At 43.1% G+C, this 20,873-nt stretch overlaps 1 protein-coding gene across 7 annotated transcripts in view; it reads right to left on the bottom strand.

The window, feature by feature from the left end:
* The window catches only part of MARCHF8 (membrane associated ring-CH-type finger 8), a 585,276-nt gene that overhangs the window by 178,869 nt on the left and 385,534 nt on the right, over window positions 1-20,873 (bottom strand). For all 7 annotated transcript variants that reach the window (XM_069240426.1, XM_069240425.1, XM_069240427.1 and 4 more), the window contains one exon: window positions 14,739-14,789. In XM_069240426.1, the coding sequence (XP_069096527.1) occupies window positions 14,739-14,789 (51 nt within the window). The remainder of the gene's footprint in view (window positions 1-14,738; window positions 14,790-20,873) is intronic.

Genomic DNA, 20,873 nt, shown 5'->3' with positions numbered 1-20,873 from the left:
CTGAGTGAGGGTCTGATACCTTAACCACTAGGCCGCAGGTGACTACTTACTGTGCATTGTCCAGACATATCAATGACATTTAAACCCAAATATGTTAATGCCAAAAAGACATAAATGTTCCAGCACTAGCAATGTTTAACAATAAAAACATGAGTTTAATAAACAGACTGCCATGAAATACCACGATTCAAACCTTCAAGCTACTGAGTGACAGTTCAAGAGCTTTGCCAGTAGGCCAGAGGTGACTACTCTGGTATGCATCAAAACATAACTTTTGACATTCTTAACTAACATTTTGCTTGTGTGCCGCTTTGAAGTCATTCTATGGTGAGACCATTGCTATTGTTATAGCAATGGTCTCTCCATAGAATGACTTCAAAGCGCCATGCAAGCAAGAGGCTTGGTGACAGGACCGCAGAAGGAACCTGAAGGCCCCTGCGGTCATAGCCCGCTCCCCGCGTCCAGCGGGAACCGGCATTGCTTCCGAAAGAAGGGAGCTGCTTTAAATAGCAGCTCCCCTCTTGCGGGAGCAATGTTTTCATCTATTTCCATGTATGTATATTTGCTTGCAGGGAAAGAGATGAAAACTTTGCTTTCAGCAAACAGGAGCTATCTGACAGCTCCAGCTTGCTGAAAGCGGAGTTATGCTTGCTTTTGCTTGGTGGGAGCTGCCAGCTTCCACCAAACAAAAGCAAACAGCTAACTCCTGAGGGTGGACACCTCAGGAGGTAGCAGGAGCCGGCCCTGATAGTTCCCAGGGCCATTTATGGCCCTGGGGAGGTGGTGGTCCCTGGGGGTCTATGACAGACCCTCTTCTCATATGTTATTGTAGCCTCAGGGAGGTGGAGGTCCCCAGGGCACGTGCAGCCTCCTCATAAATTGTACGGATTGGCCTTGGGTGGTGGCAGTCCCCGGGGCAGCGGGTGGTCTGGAGGCTACGCAGGCCTCCCCCACATACATAATACTTCATTGCCAAGGGGAGGTGGTGGTTTCCGGGGTGTGGGGACCCTCACAGGCCCCCCACATAGATTTTGAGCATTTGCCATAGGTAGGTGGCAGTCCCAGGGCATGGGGACTGCTCCCCATACACTGTATGGATTGCCCCAGGGAGGTGATGGTTCTCAGGGTGCAGGGAGGCCGCATGCCTTCCCCGCATACATAATAACTTCATTGTCCCAGGAAGGTGGGGGACCCAGGGCGCGTGGGGGGTCCCAGGGCACAGGGGGGGGGGGGGGGGGGGGCCTTGCGTGCCCCGCATAGATTTTGAACATTTGCCTAGAGGAAGTGGCAGTCCCTGGGATGGTCCTTCATACCCCCATACCCATTTTATTATTATTAAATAAGCCTTAGGGAAGTGGTGGTCCCTGTGCGCCAGGGGTGGAGTGGGGCGTGATCTCCCTGCATATTTAGTAGTGTATAGCCTCGGGAGGTGGAAGACCCCATTGTTTCTATAAACCCTAGGAGGACCTGCCCCACACTGTGGCACAATTAAAAGCACGAGCGGGAGACCACGGTCTAAGCTCTAAGCCTGCAAGGGTATTGTTTTGATCTATACTAAGTGCTCCCTTGTGGCTATACTGGGTGAAGCTAAACCTCTCTGAAGAGCTATAATGATAGTAAAACATGAGTCCGGGGTTGCTTTTATTAATTCCAGGTTGGCTTGGATTATATTTTACCAGTCCAAAGCTGTAATACTGTGCCTGGAGTGGTAAAAGGCTTTTGTCATGTTACAACTCAGCGTGGATAGCACTGTGTTAATCCTATCCTTAAAGACTTTGCTGTATAAATGGCAAAAGACTTTGTCCCTTTATAGCACAGCATGGATGGCTCTATGCTAATCCTATCCTTAACAACCGTGCAAGAAAAACAGACATTTGAGGTGAGCAATTTTAGAGTGTCGCTGGAGTCCTAGGGTGCTCTATACAGAAGCTGCTCTCCACCTAAACTTGGGAACTACCCACAGTTCTCTGCTTCTTTTTTGCATAATTCATGCGTGAGTCTAAGCCTGCAAGGGTACTGTTTATATATATATATACACACACACACACACACACACACACACACACACACACACACATACATATATATATATATATATATATATATATATATATATATATATATATATGTTACTTACCCTTTAGACACCTGTTCATGGCATTTAGTGCTGCAGATTCACATGCTTTGCATAAGTCTGCCATCTAGTGTTGGGCTCGGAGTGTTACAAGTTGTTTTTCTTAGAAGAAGGCTATCATGTCACAAGATTGAGTGATTCCTCCTCTTGGTGATAGTGCGCATGGGCATCACTCCTTTGTTAGATTGTTTTCCCGCAGGAGGGTGAAGTAAAGAGTGTAGAAATATATATATATATATATATATATATATATATATATATATATATATATATATATATATATATATATATATATATATATATATATATATATCGAAGAGAGAAGATGTCCATGCAATGTACATACATATTTACAAATAAAATACTACAATGGCCACAGGCTTCAGGGGAGGGCGCATGTGAATCTGCAGCACTACATGCCACGAACAGATGTCTACTGGATAAGTAACATTTTCCGTTCAATTGCATGTGTAGCTGCAGATACACATGCTCTGCATAGACACTAAAGCAGTCCCCTCCCAAAATAAGCGGTGGCTAGTCTGTAGGAGTTGGAGTAGTTTGAAATAGTGTTTTATGCACTGCTTGTCCAATGTGTGCTTGCTGGCGAGATTACACATCCACACAGTAGTGTTTAGTAAATGTGTGTGGTGTAGACCATGTGGCTGCTTTACATATATCTGCCATTGGTATATTTCCTAAGAATGCCATTGAAGCTCCTTTCTCTCTAGAGGAATGTGCTTTAGGAGTTACTAGTAACTGTCTTTTAGCTTTAAGATAGCAAGTTTGAATACACTTTACTATCCATCTGGCTAATCCTTGTTTTGAAATAAGATTACCCTTGTGAGGTTGTTGAAAAGCCACAAAGAGCTGTTTAGACTTTCTGAAATGTTTTGTTCTATCTATATAGTACATGAGAGCTCTTTTAATATCAAGGGTATGAAGTGCCCTTTCAGCAACTGAATCTGGCTGTGGAAAGAAGACTGGCAATTCCACTGACTGATTGATACAGAACGGTGAAACTAGTTATGGTAGGAATTGTGGGTTTGTTCTAAGGATTATTTTGTTGATTTGAATTTGAAAGAAGGGTTCTTCTAAAGTGAATGCTTGAACTTCACTAACTCTTCCTAAAGAAGTGATTACTACTAAGAAGGCAACATTCCATGATAAAAACTGAAGCAGGCAAGAATGCATGGGTTCAAATAGTGGGCCCATAAGTCTAGTGAGTATAATGTTAACATTCCAGGCAGGAGCTGGTGGAGCTCTATGTGGAATAATCCTTTCAAAACCTTCCATAAAAGTCTTCATAACAGGAATCCTAAACGGAAAAGCATACTGTCAGTTTTGGAGGTAAGCAGCTATTGCTGTTAAATGGATTTTAATAGAGGAGTATGCAGGATTTGCTTTTTGTAAGTGTAGCAAATAACAGACAATATCCTGTACTGAAGCTTTAAGTGGGTTAATGTTTTTGGGCTGACAATAATAGACCAGTATCCATTTAGCTGTATACCACTGTCTAGTTGAGGGGTGCATGCTTCCTTTAGAATATACATACATTCAGATGGAAGCTGTAAGTAGCCAAATTCTATGACTTCAGGAGCCAAATCGCCAGGTTAAGCATACTGGGATTGGTATGCCTGATTTGACCTTTGTTTTGAGTCAATAGGTCTGGTCTGTTTGGTAGTTTGTGATGTGGTACTACAGACAGATCCAACAGTGTTGTGTACCAGTGTTGACGTGCAAACGTGGGAGCTATGAGTATCAGTGAGGGACGTGTGACGGAGCTTGTTGATCAGAAATTGAATTAGTGGGAGAGGTGGAAAAGCATAAGCAAATATCTCTGACCAATTGATCCATAGAGCATTGCCCTTGGATTTGGGGGGGTGCGTACCTAGACGCAAAGTTTGGGCATTTTGCATTGATGCTTGTGGCGAAGAGGTCTATGTCTGGGGTTCCCCACATTTGGAAGTATTGTTGAATCACTTGTGGGTGAATCTCCCATTCATGTACTTGTTGCTGCGTCCTGCTTAAGAGGTCTGCAAGTTGATTGTGTATCCCTGGAATATACTCTGCTAGTAGATGAATGTGATTGTGAATTGCCAATTTCCATACATTGTGGCTATGTTATCTGTCTTTATTAACACTGTCTTGTGTGTGATTTGTGTCTGAAAAGCTTTGAGTCTAGGGACACTGCTAATAATTTCAAATGGTTAACGTGATAGGTTTGTTGGATTGAGTCCCATTCCCATTGTATAGTGAGGTTGTTGAGATGGGCTTCCCAACCTGTCATTGATGCATCTGTTGTGATTATGGTCTGTGGACCAGGGTCCTGAAAGGGCCACCCCTTTAATACGTTGGTGTGATTCCACCATTTCAGAGTGTGGCGGTCCAGCAGCACTAGATCCTGAATGTGACCCTGTGCTTGAGACCATTGTTGAGAAAGACACTGTTGTAGTGGTCTCATGTGCAGGCGTGCATTGGGTACTATTGCTATGCATGAGGCCATCATTCTTGATAGTTTCATGCCCCACTTTACTGTATAAGTGTGGTTGTATTGCAGTTGAGATAGGAGATTGTGAAATGCTTGAATCCTCACTGGGTTTGGGTATGCTAATCGTGATTGAGTGTTCAGAATTTCCCCTAGATATGGTTGTATCTGTGCTGAATTCTAGGTTTTGTAGGGTGCCCACTGTATACTGTATATACGGTTGACAGATTTGAATTGTAGTGACTTTTATGAGCCAGTCGTCCAGGTAAGGAAAGACATGCATGTGTTGTCTTCTGAGGAATGCTGCAACTACCACTAGGCATTTGGTGAATACCCTTGTTGCTTTTGTTACTCCGAATGGTAGTACTTTGAATTGGTAGTGCTTTCCCGCTATAACAAATCTTAGATATTTTCGATATTCTGGATGTGTAGGAATGTGGAAATAACCATCTTTTAGATCTAATGCTGTCAAGAAATCTTGTTTCTGTAGTAGTGGAATGATGTAGAGTGACCATGTGAAAGTGTTCTGAAAGAATGTATTGATTGAGGGGTCTGAGATCCAAGATTGGTCTGAGAGCACCATCTTTCTTTGGTATGAGGAAGTATAGTGAATACACGCCAGACCCTTGTTGGGATATAGGTACCATCTCTATGGCACCACTGAGTAGTAGTGATTGTATCTCCTGTTTTATTAAATTGAGATGTTCTAGAGTAAGTTTGTGTGAACGAGGGGGAATGTTTGGTGGAGTAGAGATGAGTTCAAGGCAATAACCATGTTGGCTAATTTATAGAACCCATTGATCTGTAATAATGTTGTGCCATTGTGGGTAAAAATGTTCCAGTCGTCCTCCCACAGGAGATGTATGCTCTGTGGAGATGTGTAAGAAGTCACTGTTTTGTTGAAGTGGAAGAACCTCTTGGCGAGGTTGATTTACCTTTTCCTCTATAATTATTTCCTCTGTAAGAGTCTCTAAATGAACCTCTGTTGTAGAAGTGTGGCCCTTGTTTTTGTTTGAATGTGGATGGTTCTGTGGTTGATGAATTGAAAGCACACCTAAACTGTGGCCTACGAAAAGTTCCCAGAGTAGGTGCAGTGTATAACGCACCCATTGCTTTAGCTGTTTCAGAGCCCCTTTTCAGCTTCTCTATTGTGGTATCAACCTCTGGCCCAAATAAATGTTGTTTATTAAACAGATTATTGAATACTGCCTGTTGTATTTCTGGCTTAAAACCTGAAGCCCTTAACCATGAGTGTCTTCTAATGACGATACTGGTGTTGATACCCCTTGCCGCTGTATCTGCTGCATCTATAGCAGATCTGATTTGGTTATTGGAAATAGCCTGTCCTTCCACTACTATTTGGTGTGCCCTTTCTTGATGTTCTGGTGGAAGGTACTGCAACAAGTATTCCATTTGGTCCCAATGAGCCCTATCATATCTTGCTAAAAGTGCTTGAGAGTTTGTAATCCTCCAATGGTTAGCAGCTTGAGTTGCTACTCTTTTACCCGCTGCATCAAATTTGCAACTTTTCTTGTCTGGAACAGGAGGAGGATCCCCTGTAGATTGGCTATTGGCCCTCTTTCTTGCTGCACTGGCCACTATAGAGTCAGGCGGTAGTTGTTTTCTAATAAAAACCGGATCCAAGGGTGCAGATTTATACTTTTTATCCAGCCTGGGTGTAATGAGTTTGGATTTTACCGGGTCTTTGAAAATGTCCCCTGCATGTTTAAGCATGCCTGGGAGCATAGGGAGACACTGATACTCTTTATGAGTAGAGGTTAAGGTATCAAATAAAAAATCATCCTCAATGGGATCTGTATGTAGTTGTACATTATGATACACAGCTGCTCTAGTTTTAACCTGATTGTAAGCAGTGGTATCTTCAGGGGGAGATGGCCTTGCAGGGTATAAATCAGGATCATTAGGATGAATGCGATCTGTGTTATATGTCCCATGGATCTATATCCTCTTGAGTCGTATAAATCATCACTATGTGGTGAAACAAGGGATTGTGGCGAAAATTGTGTAGGTGAAGGTGGTGGTGGAGTATCAGGTGGTGGCGAAGCAAAAAGTAAAGGAGAATGTGGTGGTGAAGGCTGTTGTGGTGCCTTTGGTTTTTCCTTTTGTTTAAATATTTTAAGCAGGTGGAGGCCCAACTTCTAAAGTTTCTTGAAAAGTCAATTTTCTTTTGATTGTTGGAGGAGGAGAGGCTACGATCCTTCATGTGTCCTTATGCATATGGACCTTAAGCTGTTTAGCGTCCATTACCTCCAATATGGGCCTTATTTCTGAAAACTCCTCAGTAAGTGGAGCATATTTACCACCGACAGGGTTCAGCTCCGAATGTTTGGATACCGAATCCTTGAGTTGGTCCTAGAATGTCAGCTCCAAAAGCATTGTCACTTTTTTCAGCTCCGAGGTAGAAGTCTACAATTTTCAGCTCGGTAGCGAAACAGGTGTGGGGAGTTGTTTCCTTGGTGCCGAATGCACTTTGGCCTTTTGTTTTGTGCCAAACCCGAGGTTTGATCATCCGACTGTATTTTTCGGGTCCGACCATAGCTGGCAAGCAGTGGAAGATCCAAGACCAGTGCAGAAGTCTTTTTACTTGGCTTTGGGTGATGGGAAGGGGCTGATGTACTCACTTACTGCATCAGTGGGATGGATTGGCTGTCGACATCGGTATTTCGATCCAAATCAGAGTCTGCGATGGTGTGCCAATTCCTCATGTGCATGTTCATCCCCGAAGATGTCAGTCGTATGTTCTGACGACTTGGTCACCATCTTCATTCAACACGCTCTTCGATCCCCAAGAGTCTATTTGGAACGAAACAACCGGCAAGCGTCACAGTTCTCTTCTCTGTGACCGAAGAGAGACAGAGATTGCACACAGAGTGCTGATCGGTGTATGGAAACTTGGCGTGACACCTAGGGCAAAAGCGAAATGGAGTCCGTTCCATCAGCCTTACACTGTTCGACTACAACATATTGAAGTAGGCCCAAAAAGGGCGAGGTCGCCCATAAGGGTGTGTAATGGACCCAGACGATTACAATTGGATCGACTATAAGATTGGAAAGCTCGATCAAAACTATACTGACGTGTATAGAAAAGAAAAGAGAAGTTGAGATAGTACCGAACCAAGACCTATCGGAGCAAGAGGAAACACGTCCGAACCCGGCAGCGGAAAGAAAACAATCTAACAAAGGACTTGATGCCTATGACCACTATCGCCGATAGGAGGAGTCACTCGATCTCGTGACTCAAAAGCCTTCTTCGAAGAAAAACAACTTTTAACACTCCCAGCTCAACTCTAGATGGCAGGCTTATGGAAAGCATGTGTATCAGCAGCTACACATGCCATCGAACATACATATATATACATATATACAGGGAGTGCAGAATTATTAGGCAAATGAGTATTTTGACCACATCATCCTCTTTATGCATGTTGTCTTACTCCAAGCTGTATAGGCTCGAAAGCCTACTACCAATTAAGCATATTAGGTGATGTGCATCTCTGTAATGAGAAGGGGTGTGGTCTAATGACATCAACACCCTATATCAGGTGTGCATAATTATTAGGCAACTTCCTTTCCTTTGGCAAAATGGGTCAAAAGAAGGACTTGACAGGCTCAGAAAAGTCAAAAATAGTGAGATATCTTGCAGAGGGATGCAGCACTCTTAAAATTGCAAAGCTTCTGAAGCGTGATCATCGAACAATCAAGCGTTTCATTCAAAATAGTCAACAGGGTCGCAAGAAGCGTGTGGAAAAACCAAGGCGCAAAATAACTGCCCATGAACTGAGAAAAGTCAAGCGTGCAGCTGCCACGATGCCACTTGCCACCAGTTTGGCCATATTTCAGAGCTGCAACATCACTGGAGTGCCCAAAAGCACAAGGTGTGCAATACTCAGAGACATGGCCAAGGTAAGAAAGGCTGAAAGACAACCACCACTGAACAAGACACACAAGCTGAAACGTCAAGACTGGGCCAAGAAATATCTCAAGACTGATTTTTCTAAGGTTTTATGGACTGATGAAATGAGAGTGAGTCTTGATGGGCCAGATGGATGGGCCCGTGGCTGGATTGGTAAAGGGCAGAGAGCTCCAGTCCGACTCAGACGCCAGCAAGGTGGAGGTGGAGTACTGGTTTGGGCTGGTATCATCAAAGATGAGCTTGTGGGGCCTTTTCGGGTTGAGGATGGAGTCAAGCTCAACTCCCAGTCCTACTGCCAGTTCCTGGAAGACACCTTCTTCAAGCAGTGGTACAGGAAGAAGTCTGCATCCTTCAAGAAAAACATGATTTTCATGCAGGACAATGCTCCATCACACGCGTCCAAGTACTCCACAGCGTGGCTGGCAAGAAAGGGTATAAAAGAAGGAAATCTAATGACATGGCCTCCTTGTTCACCTGATCTGAACCCCATTGAGAACCTGTGGTCCATCATCAAATGTGAGATTTACAAGGAGGGAAAACAGTACACCTCTCTGAACAGTGTCTGGGAGGCTGTGGTTGCTGCTGCACGCAATGTTGATGGTGAACAGATCAAAACACTGACAGAATCCATGGATGGCAGGCTTTTGAGTGTCCTTGCAAAGAAAGGTGGCTATATTGGTCGCTGATTTGTTTTTGTTTTGTTTTTGAATGTCAGAAATGTATATTTGTGAATGTTGAGATGTTATATTGGTTTCACTGGTAATAATAAATAATTGAAATGGGTATATATTTGTTTTTTTTTAAGTTGCCTAATAATTATGCACAGTAATAGTCACCTGCACACACAGATATCCCCCTAACATAGCTAAAACTAAAAACAAACTAAAAACTACTTCCAAAAATATTCAGCTTTGATATTAATTAGTTTTTTGGGTTCATTGAGAACATGGTTGTTGTTCAATAATAAAATTAATCCTCAAAAATACAACTTGCCTAATAATTCTGCACTCCCTGTATATATATATATATATATATATATATATATATATATATATATATATATATATATATATATATATATATATATATATATATATCTTGCACACAAGGTAATAGTTTTCCAGTCTATGTATACATTGCTAAAAGTAGGGAACCACAGGATAATGGTGTCACTTGTTTTGCTACAAAGGTCAAGTAGCAACTATAATCATTCTCAAACAGTATTCAGTGACACAGCTTGAGTAACTATTCTAAAAACAGCGATGTGCAAATACAGGTGCATTTTGCAAGATGATCACGTTTTCCCATATTTAGCTTTCAGTTACCTTTGGCGTATGAAGAGTTGGTTAAAAGTGCACCTATTAATGACTACAGTTATGTTTAGTATTCCAATGACAAGTACTTCTCTTTATCTTGCAGACATCCACTACAAATTGAAGACCTTCTTGACCTCAGACATGACAGGGAACAGTGTATGGTCCTGTATCTGGTTTTCTCTCTTGTTGAATTCCAGTTACCTAATTTCTACCACTGGAACTCGCAGTTGTGGTCACTGGTGGGAACCAGTGAGAGACTGAAAAGCACATTACTTCTGCTGGATGCAACACACAGGTTTAGTGCAAACCAGACAGCTGCAAGGAGACAAGTTAACAAAGCCTTCAGTGCCTTTCATGGATTAGGACCCAACAGTGTTTTGGGAAAAAATTTCTTTGGTGATCAGTCTCTGAGGTCCAAATATCTGAGTGTTAAAAATGCTGGGGCAAAAAAAAAATCTTGGTTGAACACACCTGTAAGTGTTTGTATTAAGGTTAGTGTCAGCGTGTGGGGGATGGACAGGTGTAGAAAGATGTTATATTATATATAATATTTGCACAATGGAGACAGTAAGGTTTATGGCTCTTTTAAGATTTAGTTATAGGTTTGGGATTAGGATGACAATAAAGGTTATGGTAGGGTAGACTAAGTTTATAAGCTTAGTGAAAAGGACAGAGCAATGGCAACAGTCACAGTAAAAGTATACATAAGTATAGGTTTTAAAGTAAGGTATTTGCATGGGGGAAAAAGAGGTCTAGTTTGTGGGGATAAAAAAAAATCAACCCCCCCCCCCCACCAAAAAAGAAGAGAAGGAAACAGAATCAACACAAGTTTCACAAAAAAATGGTCTCAGAGTTTTTTCAATAATGTAGATCAAGATGTCAAAATGTCTGTCATCTACATAAATTACTGCAAAACTAGTGTGAACGTGATTTTTAAACCCCAAACATCACTTTTAATTGTCTTTTGGCCCCAGAACTACGTATTCCAGAACAGTTTTGGGAAAGGGCAGACTTGTACCTAGGTATTAAAGGATTACTCTAAGCTCATAAGATGTTTTCTCCATTTGCAACTATGGTCTTCTGCTATCTTGCTTTTGTCCCAATGGTAAACACTGTGATTTAAATAGGGGTGGTTGCTTGATAGACTTGATGGCTGACTGTATTTAAAATGCTGTATCGCTTTCTTCAGCTACGAGAAAAATAATTTCTTGTAGGTTGGCGGTTTCTATTTTCATACAAGTAGGGAATTTAGTTTTTTGAATTATTTTATTAATATTTTGAAAAACGGCCAGCAGAGAAAAAAATGGCTAGGTGAAACAGCATACGTTAATAGACAAAACACTATTGCAACTGCGAGTGCATTATTGTAAACTAAATTCCTGGGTCTACAGGGTGCAAGTACCTTGAAAACAGAAACACCACTATGTGGTGCATAGGCACAGTTCATACTTGTATAGCACAGTGGACGACTGATAACTCATCTTATTCTTTATGAGGGGCTTAAGCTACCCTTATTGTACTAAAAGGGTATCTATGCAAGGATTGCCCCATAAAGGCTATAAGCTCAGCTATGCTGAATCGTTTTATTTTGCTCCAGGAAAGCTGAATGGCTCATCAATACCATTTAAGTGAGAAAAAAACAACTAAAGCCTGTAAGGAAATGCTGCTTTTTGCATGTTCATCCCCACATTTATTGACTGATGCTGCTGGTTTTTCAACTCTGATAGTTCACTGAGGCATGCTAGGCAGACCTCAGTGCCAGTGTTTTAACCCCATCCAAAGTACATATCAAATTGGGTACACCCAACTGGCATAGCTTGACTTTGTTAGAAGTCCACAGTATATTGTAACCAGGGCATGTAACACATAGTATCCATTTAGGGCTGCAGCACTGTTATTGCCTCCCTTTATGTGACTAGGTACAAAATGGCTTAAAGTCTGCCACTGCAGAATGGAAGAACAGTGTTTTCACTGCAAGTTCAACTTTGCCATTCAAACCTATGGCAAAGCCACCTTATCCCTTAACATTGTACACATGCCTCCCCCTAAGGAAGGCCTATGGAGTCCTATGGTAAGGAGTTGTATTTTGTTAAGTAAGACATATGTTTTCAGATATGTCTTAACAGCAACACTTTCAAATTCTTGTTTGCTGTGAGTAAAATTGGTAGCCCCACTGGTTAACACAGGGTTACTGGAGGGCATCCCAACCCCGCTAACTTTTGACTAGGACTACCAAATTGGGTTATGTAAGGTATCAAATTAATCGTGGCAATAAGTGCAACCTGATGGCCAGGTTGAAATTAATGTCACTATTAAAGGTAGGCAACATATAGAAAGTTGACAGCTTTTTGACCGCCTGGTGAGACGTATGAACGACTCCCAGACTCAGGAACAAAGAAAGTACCACAGCAGAGCGATGTCACCTCCTCTGCGAGGATGGTCACTCTGGGGTTTAGCCCAGAGGCAAGCTTCAAAGGGGAAAGTCTGAGTAGGATGCCTTCTGTTCCTGTAGACAGCATGGAGACAGGGTCAGAGTGGGAAAACTCGCCCTCAAACTGGTTTTTGCCGTGGGCATGTAGCCCTCAGGTAGTCACACCTCTAGGATGGGCTACCAAGCTCCTGCGGACCGAGGAAGGGTCGTGCGATCTTGAAAGGGGCAAGAATGTGGCATTGCAGGATAGCCTGATTCCACACATCACAGGAATTTCGGCACTAGGCAGGAAGGGGTCAAGTAGCCCATTGGCTAGTGACCACGTGGTCTCCTCAGAGCACTTTCCTGGGATAAATGAGGCACCCATGGCACTCTGCCCCTCAGATCACGCTGGAATCAGAGAGAGGACCAACGAAGGACTGCCGAGTAGCCTTTGCATCTGTACAAAGAGAGGCTGCATGCTCAGAAGGACTGCACCTGCTGCACTTTGTGTTACCAACAACTTGGACTGTGCCTATGGTCAGGGAAAAGTTGATTCCTGATACCAAACAACAGCAGTGACTCCAAGGATCAGTCGGCTGATCTCCTGGAACCAGCTCCAGGGACACAAGAGCTGTAGTTGAAGTCGCAAAGTTGGTAGTCACCGTAGAGGTTTTGGCGCTACCATTCACCGGGAACATATCTGAGATTGCCAAAACATGCACCTATGTCTGCTGGCACTAGGAGTGGTATCCAGGACCGAATTCATCGTACCCAAGGGACACCAGCACCACCAAAGGATTTAGCTCCAACTGTGATGCAGACTGACCAGTATCCCAGCATCGGATGGATGGTTACTGCAATGTAGAAGACTTCGAGGGACCCCAACCTCTGTGGCAAAAAACAACCCACTTCACACGTGGATCGAGGAATCACCACAAAGGCATCCCCATTGACCGCTCCACAACCGGAGCATCCTTTGAGCATCTTTTTGCCTGCATCCATCAGCATCAGAACCACTCCATTGCAGTCATAAGTCTGGATCTCACCTTAAAACTCTCTAGTGACCAGGTAACTGTCCAAAGTATCCTTTCTGCCCCCCTAGACCTTTGTACTGCAGGACTTGATCGCCCAACTAGGGCTGGAGTTGTCGAACAAACTTTTACAAACTTTTCAAAAGCTTCAAAAAATGTTATTGGCTAATGCTTGTTTGTGGTTGATATAAAAGTTTTTCATTACTTCTAAAATCTGTAACTAAGGACCTCCCCCCCCTCCCTCCCTGGTGGATCTTGATTCTTAAGGTCTCTAAAAATTCATAAAAATAGAATCTATTTTTATAAATTGGTGTCTTGTTTCTTTCGTTTCATGTGCCTTTCTCATTCTGTTGTTTGGTGCTGATAAATGCTTTACACATTGTTTCGTTGCTAAGCCTCACTGCTCACAGCCACAGCTACCCAGGGCTGAGCTTAAGGTCTGGTAAATGTACCTGACTGGACCGAAGATGGTATTTACAACTGTACTACATGATAGCTGTTAGCAGCCATATCATATACACCCAACTCCTCATAAAACCACCTAATCAAATTATTTTTTACCTAAACATATATGTGAAGACTTGGCTATTTTCTTTTTTTGGTCTCACCTGAGAGTAAATGTGCTGATACATTTTGTTAGCTTGCAGCGTGTTTAGGGTCCACTCATTGCTATGTCACTCTCACTCTCATTCCCATTTTCTATTTAGTCACCGCATGGCAACTTCACTTCCTCTTTGTGTGTTTGCTCCTCCTCTGGAGCATGGTCCAAGTACTTCCATTGCTTGCACTGTCAAAGGTACTTTTTTCTTTTAGTTGAAGCACTTCTTATATGAGTTTGCAGGCCATCACCCACATGTGATTTTCCAGCCTTCTTCTGTGTGGCTCTCTTCTTACCTGTGTGCTTTTGTCCTCTGTTCTGTTCCGTAGCCTCCCACCCATCCAACGTCCATGGTGCTCCGTGTTGTTCCTTGCCCTTACATCCTCAGTTGTTTGCTGCTAACCCGTGCACCCTAGCCCTGAGTTGTTGGTTGCTTGTTCTGTCCCATGTTGTTTGCTGCTTGGCACCCATACCGTGTTGTTTGTTGCTTGCCCAACTTCTGGCATTGTTGCCTGTCGCCCCCAGCTCTCCCTCCCATCAGCAAAAAAATATATATATGCATGGCCAACGCTGGCTGTGTCATTGTGCTATTTACTTTCTAGCTTTTAGCCATGTGTCACAGCAGCTGCGTTGCTGGACAACATGGTTAAAAGATATTGTCAAAGGCAATAGCTATCATAGGAAAGACCTATTGGCTTTGCTTGTTTAAACATGTTGCGGGTCATCATGAGGGGAGGTTTCGAAATAACATCTTTTTACCTGCATGACAGAAATTGATATGTGTTACGGTAATTACACTAAAAGACTCTGATCTACTGGAAAAGTACCTTTGAAATGTTACTGGATCGGCTCACGGAATGCCCCAAAGCCTTCTCATTCTGTAAAAGTAAAGAAACAAAAGAAGCAATTACCAAACTTCAGAATGGAAGAAATGGGCTATAGTAAATTCATGAACAATAATGCAGAGAAATACTTCATAAGAATTTTCTCACCGCATGAATGAAATCTCATTGCTTTTCACATTACAGAGTTTAAATATTCATTTAGCGAATAACATCTTTATGAAACATTATTGAAAGAATAAATATTTAATTACAACAATTGTAACTGATGCATTCAGTCTGGTTAACGTTGTCACAGACTTCTGAGGTATTACCGTTTCTAAATGCAGAGTATTATGTAAAGCACGTTACTAGGTGAGAATCTGACAAAAAGCCGGAATGATCCATCTAGAACATGCAACTAACAATTTGAGTATCCAAAACACTTTGGCAGAATCCCTTCCCTCACATTTTAATGTGCTGATTCACAGGAGCGGTGCTAAGTAGGGGCGGGCGGCACGCACACAGGTACGGTGGGGGATGGGGGTTAATTAAAAAAAATATATATATATATATATATATATATATATATATATATATATATATATATATACATACATACTTACCTGTGCTACTGCCTCCGCCACCACTGCACTGCTCCTCTCTGCAGACAGGCTGCAGGCACAGGCTCCCAGCCTGCCCTACAGCCAATCCTGGCGCTGCTCAGAGCAGCATTAGGATTGGCTGAGAGCGCCCAGCCAGGATGCTCCCAGGCAGACTGGGAACCTGTGCCTTCTCTCTCCAGGCTGGCAACACAGTGCCGGGCTGGAGAGATCCTACTATGCATGTGTGTCTGGCCGGCCTGAGACGGCCAGCCAATCATACATGCGCCCCTTTTACCAAAAAATAATAATAAACTATGTTTATTATCGTTTTTTGGTAAAAGTTTTGCAGTTGCCGCTACTGGCGGGGGGGGCAATGCGCCTCTGCCCTAACGGAGGAGCCACGCCTGGTAATTTATGAAGTACTTTGTTTGAAATATGTGTTAACAGTCAACTTAGAAGCACATTTTCACATCTCTTGAAGCTATAATATTCCAAAGCAATCACAAGGTTAGTTTCCACTGCTTTTTATGTGGTTCTACTGTACTGCGGTGCCCACTGTTACCTCTGCAAATTACACATAAAATGCTGAATTCACAAGTATTAATAATCATCTATTAACATATCATGGATTGCTACTTAGGATTTGTGTATTTTTCTACCTTCTAGGATTTACAAACAGCCCCACCAGTTATGTACATGGAAGTCTAGAGGAATTGTAGTGTTTAATCTAGACACAATATACTCCTGAGTAGTGTCTATTAGGAGGACAATCTCAGCAAACCTAATTCTTCAATGGGAAATGTTCTTTCACATGGAGACGCCATATACACTATAACCCCTTGGAATTTAGGATGTTCCGTTCCCTGCCTGTCTTTTTCAGCAGTAGTTTTGCTGTGACTCTAGAATAGGAAATGCCATAAAAATGTTTGTAGACATCCAAAAACTTAAAAGTTTGCAGGTGTTCTCTGCCATTGGCCTTACCACCTCAATCCATAACCATTGTACAGCAAAAATCTGATATAATAATAAATATGGAATAAAGTGTAGGGTAGTGGTTCTCAAACTTTTGACTTCTGTGGACCCCCACTTTTTTATTACTGGAACCCCGGGACCCCCACTGAATCATTATTGGAACCCATCTCCCCCTCCCAAACTGAGTTAATACTGAAAGCTGGGGACCTAATATGTTATTATTATTTAATTTTCTAAGCAGTCACGGATCCCCTGAGAAGGCTTTGTGGACCCCCAGGGGTCCCCGAATCACAGGGTGGGAACCACCGGTGTAAGGTTTCTATTGCTTTTGATGCTGTATGTTCAAAGATGTAGCATAATATGAGCTCGAGCATCCGGTGAGCTGAAGAAGGGGGTTCTTTATTCAGACATTGTTGAACTAGTAAGTTTATTTTATAGTTAATAAAAACCATTATATACAATCTCCAAAAGTGCTGAAAGATCGTGCCATTATATCATATAACATCCTAATCATAATCTTTTATAAAAACACAGTGATTACTACAAATTGGTACAAAACAGATTAATTAACTAGGGGTTTAGGTAGGGGCAAATATGTAGGGCATAAAACATTCTACTTAAAATGCATTGTGTATTAATCTCTGATACGATAATACCTTTTTACAGATCATTCTCCACCGGTGTGCTATATAAGTGCATGTGCATTGTGCAAATAGGAGCCATCATTTTAATTAAATGTGCATTTTGGTCTCTATCTGGCCGTTGTAATCGAACTGATAGATGCGGTGCCTACGACGTCCTTGTTGATTTTAAGAAATCTGTAGGGAGCGCAGGTGCATTAAAGATTAAAATAGCTTAATTTATCTGAATCTAAAATGCTTTACAACCCTAATCCGAAACACCACCAAGCTGATTCTTCACAAGGCTCAGAAATGTTGTTCTTTGACCGGCAGGGGGTATTGAGTCTCCACTCAGCCAGGAAATGACAGCCTACCTGCAGGTACATATGTGGAGATGCAAAAAAGGTGGATTAAGTAGCATTCTTCTTTGTCTTACGACTGCTGGACAGGTGCAAAAAAATGTGGATAGCTGAATCTGATTTATATTCACATAAACATCGTGGTTGTGGTAAACTACTCTTCCATAACGGTGGAAGGTCTTTTGTGTCAAAATGCCCAAAGTGGTATAAGATGAACAAGCGTTTTAGGGCCGGAGAGAAATCAGTTATCAGGTACGCTTTGGGCTTCAAACTACGGTATGTGCTGACAACTGTCCAAGCAGGTTGCCTCTTTGCAAATGCATTCTTGTCCTGCGATCGAGACAATAACTTTGCAGAGGAATAGGTTATTACGAAAAAGGCTGCTCTTTCCATGCTACTTGCCCAGACTTCTTTAATGCCCGTTTCCATTTAATGCTAGTCCTAAAGAGTCCCCCCAGGATGTTTTATTTTTTATTTTTTTCCCTCACCTGTGCCACAATTTCCAACCAGCAAGATTGTTCAGGGAGCTAAGCTTTCATTCTTTGCAGCGTTTGATTTTTTAAGCCGAACTCCAGCCGGATCTGAGCCGGAAAAGCGGATTTCGGCAGGCCAGCGAAAGATAGCTTTGTAGGTATTCGTTTCTAACAAATTCAGCATGGCGACTTCCTTTACATGCATGATTTCCAATCCATATGCTACAGTGAGAATGAACTGGGCTGCCATTATAGTTAACAGGTGTCCGTGTGAAGGGAAGTTGAGTTTATTTTTCAAAAGCTTAAATGCAAATGTTAGTGAGTGCGCTTTCGCCTGTGGTGAGGCCAAGTGTTGTTTAAAGGTCAACTGGCGTTCAATGTGAATATCCAGATACCTATATGAGGATACGACCTGCCTGTACTCGTTTGTCCTTTATGGACCAGGTAAATGACTTGTTCTTTGAGGCAACAAGACTGACCACTGTTTTATTTAAATTCAGCAATAAGCCTTCCTGCTCTATGTATCTTCCAGTGCCTTGATTGACCTTTAAAGCCCAGTGGGTGTTTGGCTCAGGATGACAATGTCATCAGCATATTGCTGGAACACAATTTTCTGTGTTGCCAGTTTTGGTGGGAACTTTCGACTTGTGTCCGATAGCTGTCTAAATCGACCAGGTATAAATTGAATAGATTTGGGTCTGAGACACACACCTGCTTGAAGCTATTATTTGTACAGATTTTAAAGCTATTATTTGTACAGATTTTAGACATTACTCAGCTGCTTCAGACTCTACCATGAGTCCATGTGTCACAGTACAGTGCTATAATTGCATTTAACACTTTTCCTGGAATGCCCGTTTCTGCCAGTTTTGCCCAGAACTGGGGCTCTGTCAAAGCTTATTTAAGGTCAATGAACCATGAAGAATGAACAAGCAGGTCTTTTGCTGTATTGCCTTTTCCACTAAGATAGTGAGGACTGACAGATTTGTAATTGTCCGCGTGCCTGACCTAAAACCTGTTTGTGTTTTCAGCATTAGATTTTTTTTTTCGTTAACCCACGTTTGGAATTCTTGGAGTATTCAAGAAGCAAATAGTTTGGCTTCTACGTCAGTTAAAGCTATTAACCTGTAGTTAAGCGGAGATGAATGACTGCTGTTCTGATAAATGGGGTGGAATATGCTCCCTTTCCATGGGGATGGAATGACGTTCAAGCAGTAAATTTGGTTGAAAAGGAGCATTAAATAACGAGCTCAAATGCTGACATCATTCTTTAATGCACTGGGTGGTTTATTTGGGCCCGGTGCTCCCTCTGCCTTCAGTTTCTGTAATATCTTCTCCAGGCACCTACATCGGTTAAGGACTCCTCGTCTAACCGGAAGGTAGTTGAACTTTGTATTTCAAACTTACGAGCATGGTTACTGTGAATTACAGTACTATGGCCCTCATTATGACATTGGCGGTAAATCCCGCTTACCGCCATGCTGACTGCCACCAACATAACGCTGCGGCGGCAGATAACCGCCAACCATATTATGACACACACATACCAATCCGTCACTATACATCCACACACACGAGTGCGCCAGCCCAAAGGTCAGTGATAAACTGGCTGTAGCAAAACCCACACCTCTATGCCAACAGAACTACGTGCACATAATTATGACCCACAAATCAGCGCAGCGGGCATTCAATGGCGGTAAACCATTGGCGGTACATACCGCTGCGCTCAAAATACATACACACACACAAACAAAACAACACTACATTGGTCAATTCAAACTACACACACCTGACACACATAGAAACACCACACCCACACCACTATAAAACACACCCACACTACCCACAACCCTTTACGAATAGAATTGCCACCAGAGAGACAGCAAGAGCACACACACACAACCAGAGCCACATAACATCACCTATACACCATCCATGCACCTTACATCACACACCCCAACACATCACCCCACACACCCTCACCCACACCACTCACACTACACCCATCAGAACAAGGGACATCATCAGGAAGAGGTGGAACAACCTACAGGGAAGGTAAATTCCACAGCAGCAAGACACCAACTAGCTGTACAGAGGACTGGCGGTGGACCACCACCTCCTCCCTCACAACTAACAACATGGGAGGAGCAAGTCTTGGCAATCATGCATCCTGAGGACCTGGCAGGAGTAGGAGGAGGACTGGACTCTGGTAAGTCAAATCTCTATTAATATAACTCCCCACTACCTGCATGCCATCACAAACCCCCACCCGTACCCTCACTCCCATCACTTCACCACCTCCCACATACCCCACCATCACAACCCACTCATCCCAATATCAAGCCCTGCATGTAACACCAATGCATGGACACCCCCCACAGACCTGCATGGAGACCTATCACCACTGCATGCACACTGGAAAGAATCACCTAGCCCACAAAATTGCTACTCACTCAAAGGCAAATCTGCCAGGGCAACAACAACCATAGAGGGCAACACACCCATGCATGTGATGTCACACGCAGAAACAATAAAACTGCTTTTACATCCCCACAGGTTACCCAGCCAAAGTCACCGGAGAAGAGGTGCCAACAACATCCAGTACCCCCCCCCCCCCCACCCCGCAGGAGAGGCCCACAGTGATGACAGCATCTCTGCTCGCCTGGATCTGGATGACCAACCTGGCCAATCAGGGATCTCCGGACAGTTGGTTACCAGGCACACCATCACACCACCACAGAGCCTCCCCCCTCAGGAAACACGACCACAGTACCCACCCAGGTCAATCAGCAGTGTGCCCACCACTAAAGGGACCACAGGGCACCCCCAAAACACAGGACGATCAGAGACCTGGGGTCAGTGGGCACACAGTTCAGGGGACAGGCACAGGACAACAGGGAAGCTGGGAGGACTGCTGTGCGACAGGGGGAGGACAGGACCAGGGCTCTCCAGGAGGCACTCACCACGATCTGGGAAGCATACCACCATTCCCAGGAGACTATGAGCCAGATACTTGACAAGTTGCAGGAGAACATGCGGCTGCAGGAGGGACAGTATCTGGAGATCAGGGAGGACTTGAAGGACATCAACATCACCCTGGTCTCCATTGCAG

This window comes from Pleurodeles waltl, chromosome 6, assembly GCF_031143425.1.
Source record: "Pleurodeles waltl isolate 20211129_DDA chromosome 6, aPleWal1.hap1.20221129, whole genome shotgun sequence".
Lineage (NCBI taxonomy): Eukaryota > Metazoa > Chordata > Amphibia > Caudata > Salamandridae > Pleurodeles > Pleurodeles waltl.
Note: the sequence above shows the minus strand (reverse complement) of the source record. Positions and strands in the feature narration are given on the sequence as shown.